At 42.0% G+C, this 11,315-nt stretch overlaps 1 protein-coding gene across 1 annotated transcript in view; it reads left to right on the top strand.

Annotated features, from left to right (window-relative positions):
* Positions 1-11,315, top strand: part of RBKS (ribokinase) — a gene marked incomplete at both ends in the record, with an annotated part of 61,247 nt that overhangs the window by 22,167 nt on the left and 27,765 nt on the right. The window contains 2 exons of the mRNA XM_084236027.1: positions 5,074-5,165; positions 7,346-7,534. Coding sequence (XP_084092153.1) covers positions 5,074-5,165; positions 7,346-7,534 — 281 coding nt within the window. The remainder of the gene's footprint in view (positions 1-5,073; positions 5,166-7,345; positions 7,535-11,315) is intronic.

Raw genomic sequence — 11,315 nt, 5'->3', positions numbered from 1 at the left:
CCCAGCTTGTGGAGGAGAGAAAGGTACAGCAACCACAGTTGAAGATCTAACCTTTTACAGGTGAGGCCAGAACCACCTGGGTGGGTGGGCACCTGACCTCAGGCTGTCATTGGGGTGGGGTCCAGAAACACTTTCCACATCAACCTGCCAGGAGGAACTGGAGGACCTGGTGCATCAGGAAGGATAGGTGGTAACAGGTGAAAGACCACGCAGCCTACTTCACATTTTTATTAAAGCCCACATGCCTAATCATTAATTCCCCGGGATCTTTCTTCTATAGTGATATGGAAGTAGTAATGCCTTGCATCTCTGTATCCTTACACTGCATTTATAAATTTGATCCTCAAGAAAAAGATATGATGGTCATTCTCCCATTCAAAGGGTAGAAGACTGAGCCTCAGAGAAGTCAAGTATTTAGTACAGCCAAGGCCACACTTCTAGTAAGTGGAGCAACCAGGATTTCAGACTGAAACCCAAGTCCTGTCTCCAAGACCACATTCAATGAAGAAATCGCCAACACCCCACTGATTTCAAAGAACCGAACCTTCATGAAGAGTATCTCTGGAAGAGCAAAATCCATGAATCCGTGACATTGTCCAACATGAAACCCGATGTTTAGCTGCTCGAGTCACAGAGAACAGACCCTAGAGCATTTCCAACAAAGTGTGTCCTCCATCTACCCCAGAACACACACAAGCAGACACCTACACAAAGCTCAGCTGGTCCCAATTTGGGCATTACCAGAGAGGCTCAGGCTAGAGTGTGTGGATTTAGTGCATATTCATTCTCACGTGAGTGAAGGGTCATATAATGAAGGGAGCACTGGTGTAAGAGAAGGACATATGACCTGCAGTTCAGAATGAATCACTTAGTAAATGGAGGACCTCAGGCAAGTCAGTCAGTTCTTCCCTTTGGGTCTTAATTTCTTCTTCGGTGAAACAAGGGAAGTGGGCTGACAGCTCTCACTGTTCTTTCATGTCACAACCTTCTAGTGGATCAATCACACAGCAGAGCCAGCAAATCTTAATGATCTGTTGAGGGCTGAGTGTCCTGCCCCTCGCCCTACAAGGTGGCATGTGTGCTCATCAGCCTTATTCCTCTCTCAGGAAAGATGGTAAAATCATCATCGTCGTCATCAGCATCATCTGTGGGTCTATTATCATAGCTCCCTGATCTGTGCTACTTGCAAGTGGTGAAGTTTGAACTACACACATTGAATAACTAAATTATAGATCAGTTGTTAAAATACAGAGAAAAAAGCCCTAACAGACTGTCTCAGAATTCTCTTGCTGTCTCTACCAAAACAAAAGCATTGATTTTCAAGAGCTAGCACCACACTATCAAAAATAAGCCAGTAGCCCTGACAACCCCCCTCCTCCCTAGGTCACGATGCCATGGGCTAGGCCCACGGCAGAGCGGGCGCTGCAGCTGCTTGTGATGAAATTATGCATGTTGGTTCTGGTCTTTATATCCATTTCAAAGCAAATGGAACATTACAGGAACAATTATAAATAATTGAGATTGTAAGATCGCCAAGATTAAATTCTAGGTAGGACACAAAATACCTCTTAATGCCACTTTAGTCCTTTTCCATTTGGCAAACAAAACTTCTTGGCTAGCCACCTTGACGTTCATGATAACATTGTCCAGTGCATATACCCAACCTTTGAGAGGTGTTGCTGCTCATGCCACCGAGAAGAAGCCCTACCTCCAGTGAGAACACCAAGCAAGTGTTTGGGTATTCCCAACCTTCCCACGGTTTCTGTGCTTGGGGTGATTTTTGCTTCGATGGTTTCTGTGAGCTAGCTATTAGGGCCTCCTTTGCTGTGCACCCTGCCTTCCACAGTCACATCATTAAAAGAGTCCACTTCATTTTCTTGTCTTAAGTGCCTAGGTATCTGCCTCCCTGGGCCTCACCAGTTCCTGGTTGACATTTTTCTGCCCGCCAGTGACATGCTGTTAAGACTGTAGGATTTTAGTCCACCTGACGTTGTAATGAATAATAGATACCAGTGGGCACTCTCAGCTACCTCTGCCGCTCCGAGCTACACCACTACATGCCGTTGTCTGGTTCTACATGGTTCCAGGATGACATCATTTTTTTCCACCTTGTCTGTTACACATTCGCGCTCTTTGATTAACCACATCTGCTAATTCGTCACATTTTTTTCCATCATGTTAAAAGTATTTATGCTTATTTTTGGTAGCACAAGCCAAAGTGAGTCTTTATGACATTTGCACTTTTCCCCTAAATGTATTTACTATTAGACTCTAAGCCTCTATGTCCAGTTACTATTGGGAGCAATGCTTTCCCTCAGTAAAATACTAGCAAGTAAGATTTGATTGATTTATGGTAAAAGCAATAGTTGCTTAAGATTCAATGTAACTGTCTTTAAAAGGTGTTTTTATTGTGAAAAATTTCAACTATATATGGCCACAGAGAATAGCATGGTAAACCCATACCGACCCTTGCGTTTCACTTCATCCGTGGCCATCGCCAGTCTTCTACCCCAACTCATTATTCCCCACCCCACACTGCAACCTTGGACTACTTTGACACAAAACCCAGATATGATATCACTTCATTAACTATGTACTTGGTTTTTGGTGTCTGTTTAAAGAATGATCTATTTGTATGGTGTACAGCAGTGAATCTATGATCAGATTTATTTACCATCAGCCTTTGTACCTAATCACTTACCAGGTTAGTAAGTAACCTCTCTGACCTTTTTCTCCTCTATGAACATGTGTAAATATATAAATATAAACACACATATTGTTATTTGTTTTTTTTTAAATAGGGGAACTGAACTATACAAATAAATTATAGAAATATTTCTGTGGCAAAGCAGAGATCTGCTTCATTCTTTCTAAGAGCTGCAGAGTGCGTGGTTGGATGTATTCTTTTTAACCAGTCTTCTCCAATGCTTGCTTGGGGGAGGGAGGGTTGTCCCTGTCACCAACAGAGCTGGGCAAACACCACCGCATGTCAGCTTTGTGTGCTTGTGTGTCTCAGCAGGGTAGGTTTAACAACGGACTTGCTGGATCAGGGATCTTTTGAGATAAAATGGAACTTTCATGAGAGTGACTCCACCCAATTGATTCACACCATGCCTTGCTCCAACCTGGGCACAGGTGCTGGAGAGGGCAGATTTGGGGATCATACCAGGCAAAGAATGGAGTTTCAGTCTTTCATTTTAACGCTTGAGGAAAATCAGGGGGCAATATCATCTAAAACCTGTAGAGTACACAGGCATGTGAGAATGCTGGGCAGTGAAGACCTTTGTGTATCATGGACATCTCAAAGACCTTGCCCAAATCAGAAATCCCGTGAGAGACTGTTGCCAGGCTACCAACTCCAACAGAAGGCAGAAGAGATGGGTGGACAGGCGGGGGTGTCGGACAGGGTATAAAGGACAGTATAATAATAGTAATAATCCTTTACATTTGTACAACACTTTACAGTTTACACAGGGCTTTTACATCCGTTTTCTAATTTAAGCTGCACAATTACCCTGTACAAAAATATAAGCAGCCAAAAATATACTATTGAATTTCTGTGGGTGGACATTCTGGGTACTAGAATAATGAAAATGTCGGAATAGTGTTAGCCTATAAACCACTGGCCAGGATCTACTCACTGAACCAAAATGTTAAGCAAGACCTAGGAAGGTGTGGAAGTGGACTAACTAGCCTCACCAGGCACAAGCAGTGGACAGTTTCCAGTAGCCACGTGCTGATAAGCATCACCCCAAGAATGTGAAATGGCTTGGTGCCAAGCTGTCTGCAGAAGAGCCACTTGGAGAATTCCCCTGTGCACACTCTTACCCCCATCAGATTCCGATTCAGTGGTTTGAGGTGGAACCCAGAAATCTTGCATTTTAATAAGCTCGCTGTGCAGCCAAGTTTGTGAACACCCCTCTGGGAGAACCTCTGAGAACTGAAGCGAGAGGCTTTTACTTATGGGTTGGTGGTAAATCAGGGCTGCTCAAAATGTTGCATCAGTGGACCTGGGAAAAGGAAAAGATGACCAGCCAGTCTGCTTGAGTTCTCTAGTGGATAAGTAAGTGTTTTGACAGAGGAGGAGCTTCCTATGAATATAATTTCTAAAGACTTTCAAAAATATTGACAAAGTTCCACAGTGAAGGCTGTTATAAAACAGTTAGGACTGGGGGACAGGGCGTGTGTTGCTATGGAAAGAGAGAGGCAACTATTTTACAGATGGCCAAACCCTGGTCTTAAAGCCAGAGGACCAGGACCCCAGACAGGGGCCCAGCTTACCCAAGTCTCCGTGCATGACCTCAGGCTGTGACCTTATCTTTCTAAGGCTCATTTCCCTCCCTGGTAAAATGCACTCTGACCCTACAGTGGCTGTGACAGTCTCTTTTTCCCTGCTTCTGCCATCTCCAGACATCTCCATGGGTATCTTCTAGACTGAGCTAGCTCATAGCCTCTGATTGACCCTCTCCTCCTTTTTCAAGTCTGTTATGTTTCCAGACTGCTTATAGAAGCCAAGAATGCAAGCTTTCGTGTTACTGTGTACAGCTGCATTAGTTAACGGTGATATATTTGAAAGACATACATTAAGTGTTCAAAATATACGTTCTGTATACAGATTTCCTACTTACTGTTCTTATCAGGAAAATTTTGAGCTCCTCAGTGTATTTTTTCTGTCATCTCTTTTCTTTCCTGGAAAATGGATTTATGAACTAGTCTTGCAACCAAGCACTTAAACTAACCCATAAAAACAGCCTGTTCACATTCATACAGGTCCCTTCATGCCACATTTCAATCTTTTTCTTTAATGTTCTTGTTACACTTTGCCATAACTTTGTAATCACTTTGGCTATAAATATTGATGCTTGCCCTTGAAGTTGAATGTTTCAAAGTAAAAAGTGGAGCAAATGGCAATAAAAAGGATTGTGTACTGAAGTATCCTGGAGATTGAAATTTCAGATTTTCCTACATCTGTAAATACATTGTTTTTTAACCTAATGGGGAAAATAGTTGTACATGGGGATTTCTCTTACTGAATGTCTGTAAATGCACCATGTCAGCCCTTTTCCTTCGCAGTGAAAACATTGTTCAATCCAGCTCCTGCCATAGCTGACCTGGACCCCCGGTTTTATACCCTCTCGGATGTCTTTTGCTGCAATGAAAGTGAGGTAAGGATGAAAGGTTTTGCTCATTCTGTGAGAAACCAAAAGGTGTTCATGCAGTGGATAAAGCAAAAACAGAGGACTAACCACATCGATTTGATTGCATGCAAATTTTCTGGCACAGTGAAAACAGATTTTTCAGTTGACTGGTGTGTGAAAAAAGGAAATTAGTGAGCCCCAAAAAAGAAGAGGATTTCCTGAGTCATCCCCATAATCTGGCATTTATCAAACCTCAGCTAATTTTAGTCTCCTCCCTGCCCTCACGCTATTGGTGTTTTGTTTTCTTTCATAATTAGTCCAGAGAATATTGACTAATTTGTATTAGGATCGTCAGATTTAGCAAATAAAAATACGGGGTGCCCAGTTAAATTGGAATTTATGGTAAGTCCTAAATATAGTTATACTATAAAATGTACTATAAAATTATAAAATTTAACTGGGCATCCTATATTTTATCTAGCAACCCTAATGAATATACAACCCTTGGAGCATTTACTATAGTCTATTGTGAAGACCCTCTGGTTGCACTGGCAGACAAGCATAGAATCCTCATCGATAACTTGGGAAAGAACTGGGGGCCTACTACATTAGGGGAGCACCCCCTCAGTCCTTCCAGTAGTCATAAAGTGTATATGTGCATGAAATATCAATGTATTCATATTGTCCCACTCATTCTGGAGCATTTTAGGAAGATTTCAATAGTTCTCCATTTTATTGGCCAGACATTGTTAGAATGGAGCTCTCCCCAAATACTGGAGGGCACAGTAGATAGAGAACAAAGAGAGAATTAATGAGCTCTAATAGTCATCTTCCATTGGGTTCGAAGGGTGAATAAAGTTTTTTAGGATTACCTAACATGCCTCTTTGTTAATTTCATCTCCCAGAACATGGAGGAAACAAGACTACTACAATGAAACTAATTTTTAAAAACCACAATAGGTTATGCAATATTTTTGAGCAATCAACATGGCCAGGCATTGTTCTAAGAAGAGGGAATTGTGGGAGGTAGTGACCATTTCACAATAAGAGGTTAGATTACCTTCAACTGCCAAACTGGCTTAGGTTTGCCTACTAAATACCTACAGAGCATCTCTCTGGTCTTTAAACATTCATTGCAGCTCAAATTATTCACTCTGTCTGTCTTCTTACAATGATAAGTCCTATGAGGACAGGGACTTCTCTCTTACTCACTACTGTCTCCTCAGTGTGCCAGGGGAAAACGTCGTGGCACCACCAACAATATGTATTTTCTCTCACTGTTCCTGTGCATCAGGACTTGGGACAAGACACACTATGGCTTGCTTCTCCTCCACATCTAGGTCCTAGAAAACTCAAAGGCCATGGGCTGGAGTCATCAGAAGCCTCCTTTGTTCCCAGGCTTGCTAGCTCATGCCGGCTGTTGATCAGAAAACTTGAAACAGAAACAGCAAATATGGCGTCTTCTGTGACCTAGACATTCTCACAATCTGGAAGTTGGTTTCCAAAACCCAGGGGAAAGAGAGAGAAAGAGCCAGGCAGACGTTGGCTTTGGTTTTTATGACTTAGTTTTGGAAGTCACATGGCATCTATTCGGATCTCTTCTGTTGATTGAGGCAGGAAGTCCACCTTGGTTCCCCAGCTGTCAGAGGAAGATTGGATTGCAACGTATTTATCTTTGGAAAATACCAACTGCCCTACTGTACCTAGCACCAAATAAATGCTTTATCAAATAATGTAGATGAACAAATGGAACAAACTATGGTATTTAAGAAAATTGATCTTGAAAACAATGGAAAAAAGGAAAACTTTCAAAGCTGAACATTCTTATGGGTGACTTCATCATGCAGTAATGTAAATGCATGCCTTAGGATACTTTCCTCTGCTCCACCCACACACACAAGCCACTGAGACATAAAAAGAGACCATGAGGAGACACAAGTCCAAACACAAGACATGTACTTCCACACATCACCATGGGAGCGAGTCTCAGCGCCCTCAGCCTGCCGTGCTGGGCCCTGGAAGCCAGCAGAGGTGGTAGGATGGTTGCCTCCCATAAGAAATGGGCACCATTAAAAGAGAAAAAGTTCCCCATTGTATTGGTGGTTATGCAAAAGAAGGGAGACATTTTCTATAAAAATAAATGTAATATGGAAGTGGACCCATGTTGCTTTTCTCACTGACATTTCTTTCCCTTTCATGCACTGCAGGCTGAGATTCTCACCGGCCTGCCAGTCAGCAGCCCCACAGATGCTGGCAAGGCCGCACTGACCCTCCTGCAAAGGGGCTGCCGGGTCGTCATTGTCACCTTAGGTGGCGAAGGATGTGTGATGCTGTCACAGACAGACCCTGTCCCAAAGCACATTCCCACAGAGAAAGTCAAGGCTGTGGATACCACGGTAGGTTTTTTTAATTTCAGACTCATTTTTGATCCTTGAAAATCACCACTTAGTAACTAAGATAACAAACCTGAATTTGGGGGTTGTGAGGTAAAATCCTTGGGAGATTATATGGTAGAAAAGAATCTCCACCTGTAGAACTCTATCTGAATCCCTCTCTAGCTCACTACAGGACTTTTGCAAGTTACTTATCCTTTCTGAGCCTCATGCATAAATCAGAACAGCAGTAGAATTACACCTGTACTGCCTGTATTCATTCATTTATTCAATACCTAATATGAGGTGCTGGGGCTCTAGTGATGAACAAGACAAAGTCTCTGCCCTTGTGGGATTTAGATTCTAGATAGAAAACAAACTGCAAATAAGTGAACAAATATTACTAGTCTGCGTTGTGGAACGAAATAGCAAGGAGCACTGGTGAGTGAGCACTTTCTTTTAGCCAGTACATTGTAACGGCTAACACTTATTAATGCTGACTCTTACCTCCTTTGCATCCACCTCACTTAATCTTAACAGCATGAGTTAGTACTACTGCTACTATCCTCACTTTACAGATGGAGAAACTTATCAGGATCACATTGCCAGGAAGTAGCAGAACTAGAGGTTCAAAACTAGGTCTGTCCCCACGCAGACACCTGTGCTTGTTAAGGATAGGCGGGTTAGGTGGACAAGTTCTGCCTATCATTCAGAGATGCAAAGAAAACAAGTTAGAGAAAAGACCAGGGGTTCCTAGAAAACTAAGAAAATGAACATTTTCATTTATGGAATTGCTGACCAAAAAAGGTAAATAATCATCAGAAACTAGAGTTGAAGAAGAATAAAGAAGTTTATGGCCTTTCTTTATAAGTAACTGTATATAATTAATTATTTATAAAAAGTTTTGGTTTTTCTTCTTAGAAAAGACTTTAAAATGTTGGACATTTATCCTGAGGGGATTTGATGATGTTTTAGATACAGATATGCTTTGTGCAAGGAATGTTTTTATGACATGACATTACATCCTCCTTGACCTTCAAAATGTGCTTTATCTGAGTGATGTTCTTCCCTACATATTATTTAGTCATTTCTGAAACATCTGTTTTTTTCCCCACTTTGCCAAAGACAGTAACCTGAACTGGAGAGGTTTCTTACTAGTTTTGAATTTCATCCTTCATAGACTAAAACTGGGAAGAATGTCTCCCAGGAGCAAAGAAAAAAAAATCATCACAAGGAAATAGAAAGAAGTAATGGAATCCAATGTGTTTGAATATGCCCAGAGAATTTTCATTTTCTTGCTGAATTTGAGAGTGAATTAGTAATTCATGTGTAAAACGCTGAGGAAATGAAAAAATCAGGCAAGTGTTTGCCTCTAGGTCATGTGGAGTCTAAGGGAGGAAAGTATGATTAAGTCAACACAGTCTCTGTGCAGCACATGGCCAGGAAGGCCTAGTCATAACAGTGTTAAGTGCCAAGGGTCGACTTAACCAAAACGGAGACTATAGTATAGGAGACTATAATATATTGTGAAGATGAAAGTGTGTGTTCATGTGCACCTGTGGGGGAGATAAGAGAACTAAATGCTCATCTTTCATAGTTGGAAGTCAAGAGATAATATCTAAAACTGACTTTTAAATAGCAGTGTAAGCATATTACCAGGAATAGAAGATAAATACCAGAAGAAACCACTGAAAGAATTTAAAGTATTTGCCTTGTGGAAATGGGAGTGGAGAGGAATGAGGGATTTACACTTTTAGCCTTTTCTTTTTTAACTGTGTATATGGGTGGCTTTTTTTTTTTTTATGGCAAAACACAATGAGCTACCACTTCATATCCACTGGGATGGCTATAATAAAAAAAGCAAAAATAGCAAGTGTTGAATGTGGAAAAAATGGACTCTCATAATTGCGGTTGAGAGTCTAGGATGGTGTGGCTATTTTGGAAAATAATCTGGAGGTGCTTGGAAAAGTTAAATTTAGTTTACAGTATGACCCCACAATTCTACTTCTAGGTGTAGATCCAGAGAAAGGAAAACATATGTCCACAGGAAAACATTTATATACAAATGCTCATAGCAGCATTATTCCTAATGACACAAATTTGGAAATGGCCCAAATTTTCATCAACAGACAATTGGCTAAACAAATCATGCCTTATAATACAGTAGAATAGTATACAGTCATAAAAAGGAATACGTTATCGCATGGATGACTGCCCAACATCATGCTAGGTGAGAGAGCACCAGATACAAAAGGTCACATGTTTCATGACTCCATTGGTAACAACTATCCAGAGCAGAGAAATCATAGACAGAACCCAGGGGGAGGGAGGAAGGGAAGAAATTGTATACAGGTAGGGGCACTACTTGGGAGTAATAGAAATGTTGTAGAACTGGGCAGAGCTGATGATTGCTGTGTTGTGAGTGCACTAAGTGCTGCTGAATTGTACACATCTCTTTCTTTCTTGCTATTCTGCTCATCAGTGGTCTAGACGAGGAAGATGGGGGAAAGGGAGTATCGCCACAAGGTCCCAGAGAACCAGGAGTGCAAGTCAGTCCATTCCCCTTTATCTGGGGTAGGGTCCTGAGACCCATGTAAAGGGGTAGAAGGTGGCTCTGTGGATTTGGTTTGCTTATAGACCTTTCTGGAACCTTTCTATACAGCTGTCCCTGAGGAATGATAAGGCAGCACCCACCACAGCTCTTCAAATTTCCAGAGCTGAGCGGCAGCTTTTGAACTCATTCCTCTTAGATGAGCTGAGCTGCCTGTGATTTTCTCCACATACTCGGTAGAACCACATAATTTTGGAGCACATTCTTCTGCCAGACAACATGGAAAATTTGAGGTGCTCACTGACAGCTTCTCCTCCACACGGGAGCCTCTGCCTGGCAGAGCCTCAAAACAAACCCACAAAGCCCCAGCGCTGGCGCCCAGGCCTAGAGTGCTTGGTGTCACCCCTCCTGTCCACTCCTGTGTGGCCATCTTGCCCCGCTGAATTATACACTTTTAAACAGTTAAAAAATAAATTATTTTTGTAAAGGAATGAAATACCGATATTACAACACAACATAGATGAATCTTGAAAAGAATATACTTAGTGAAAGAAGCCAGACACCAAAGGTTGCATATCGTATGCGTCCGTTTACAGAAAAATATCCAAAACAAGTAGATCTATGGAAGCAAAAGGTAGATTGACAGTTGCGGGTGGCTGGGGAAACGGGAGAAGCAGGAGGGAGGGTTCCTCTTTGGGGTGATGACAATGGCCTGGAATTAGATAGCGGTGGCAGTTGCACAACCTCGCGGCTAACTAAAAGCTACTGAATCGTGTACTTGTAAAGGGCGCGGTTCATGGATGTGAATTGTATTTCAGTTTAGAAAACAAAGGGCCAACAAAAATAAGACCCATCTAGGTCCTCCACTAATGACTGGACACGCTTGTGATAAGGAGCCTTCTAGGAATTGCTCTACTGAATGGACTGTCAGTGTCCCCCCCAGTGGAGTGGAGGTGACAGAGGAACCAAGGGTAGTTATTTTCTGGGTGTAGCATCTCCTTTCTTTTTTTTTTTTTATACTATCTTTGTCCTCTCTTCCAGCATTCTCATTATTAAAGTGCTTGCCTGTTCTGTACACAACCGTTCAGCCTTTCATAAGCCTCAGAGAAGACAATTCACAAGTGGGGGGTTAGGGGTTCCCAGGGCGGGGTGGAGGGCATTTTCTTCTGAACAAACAGGCTCGTTCACTTTGCTGTCAGGAGGGTATTTCTTGCTCTCAGTCAGTTTTGTAGCCTCCTCGCTTTTCTCTTCCTA

Source organism: Talpa europaea (assembly GCF_964194135.1).
Source record: "Talpa europaea genome assembly, chromosome: 6".
Taxonomy (NCBI): Eukaryota; Metazoa; Chordata; class Mammalia; order Eulipotyphla; family Talpidae; genus Talpa; species Talpa europaea.
Note: the sequence above shows the minus strand (reverse complement) of the source record. Positions and strands in the feature narration are given on the sequence as shown.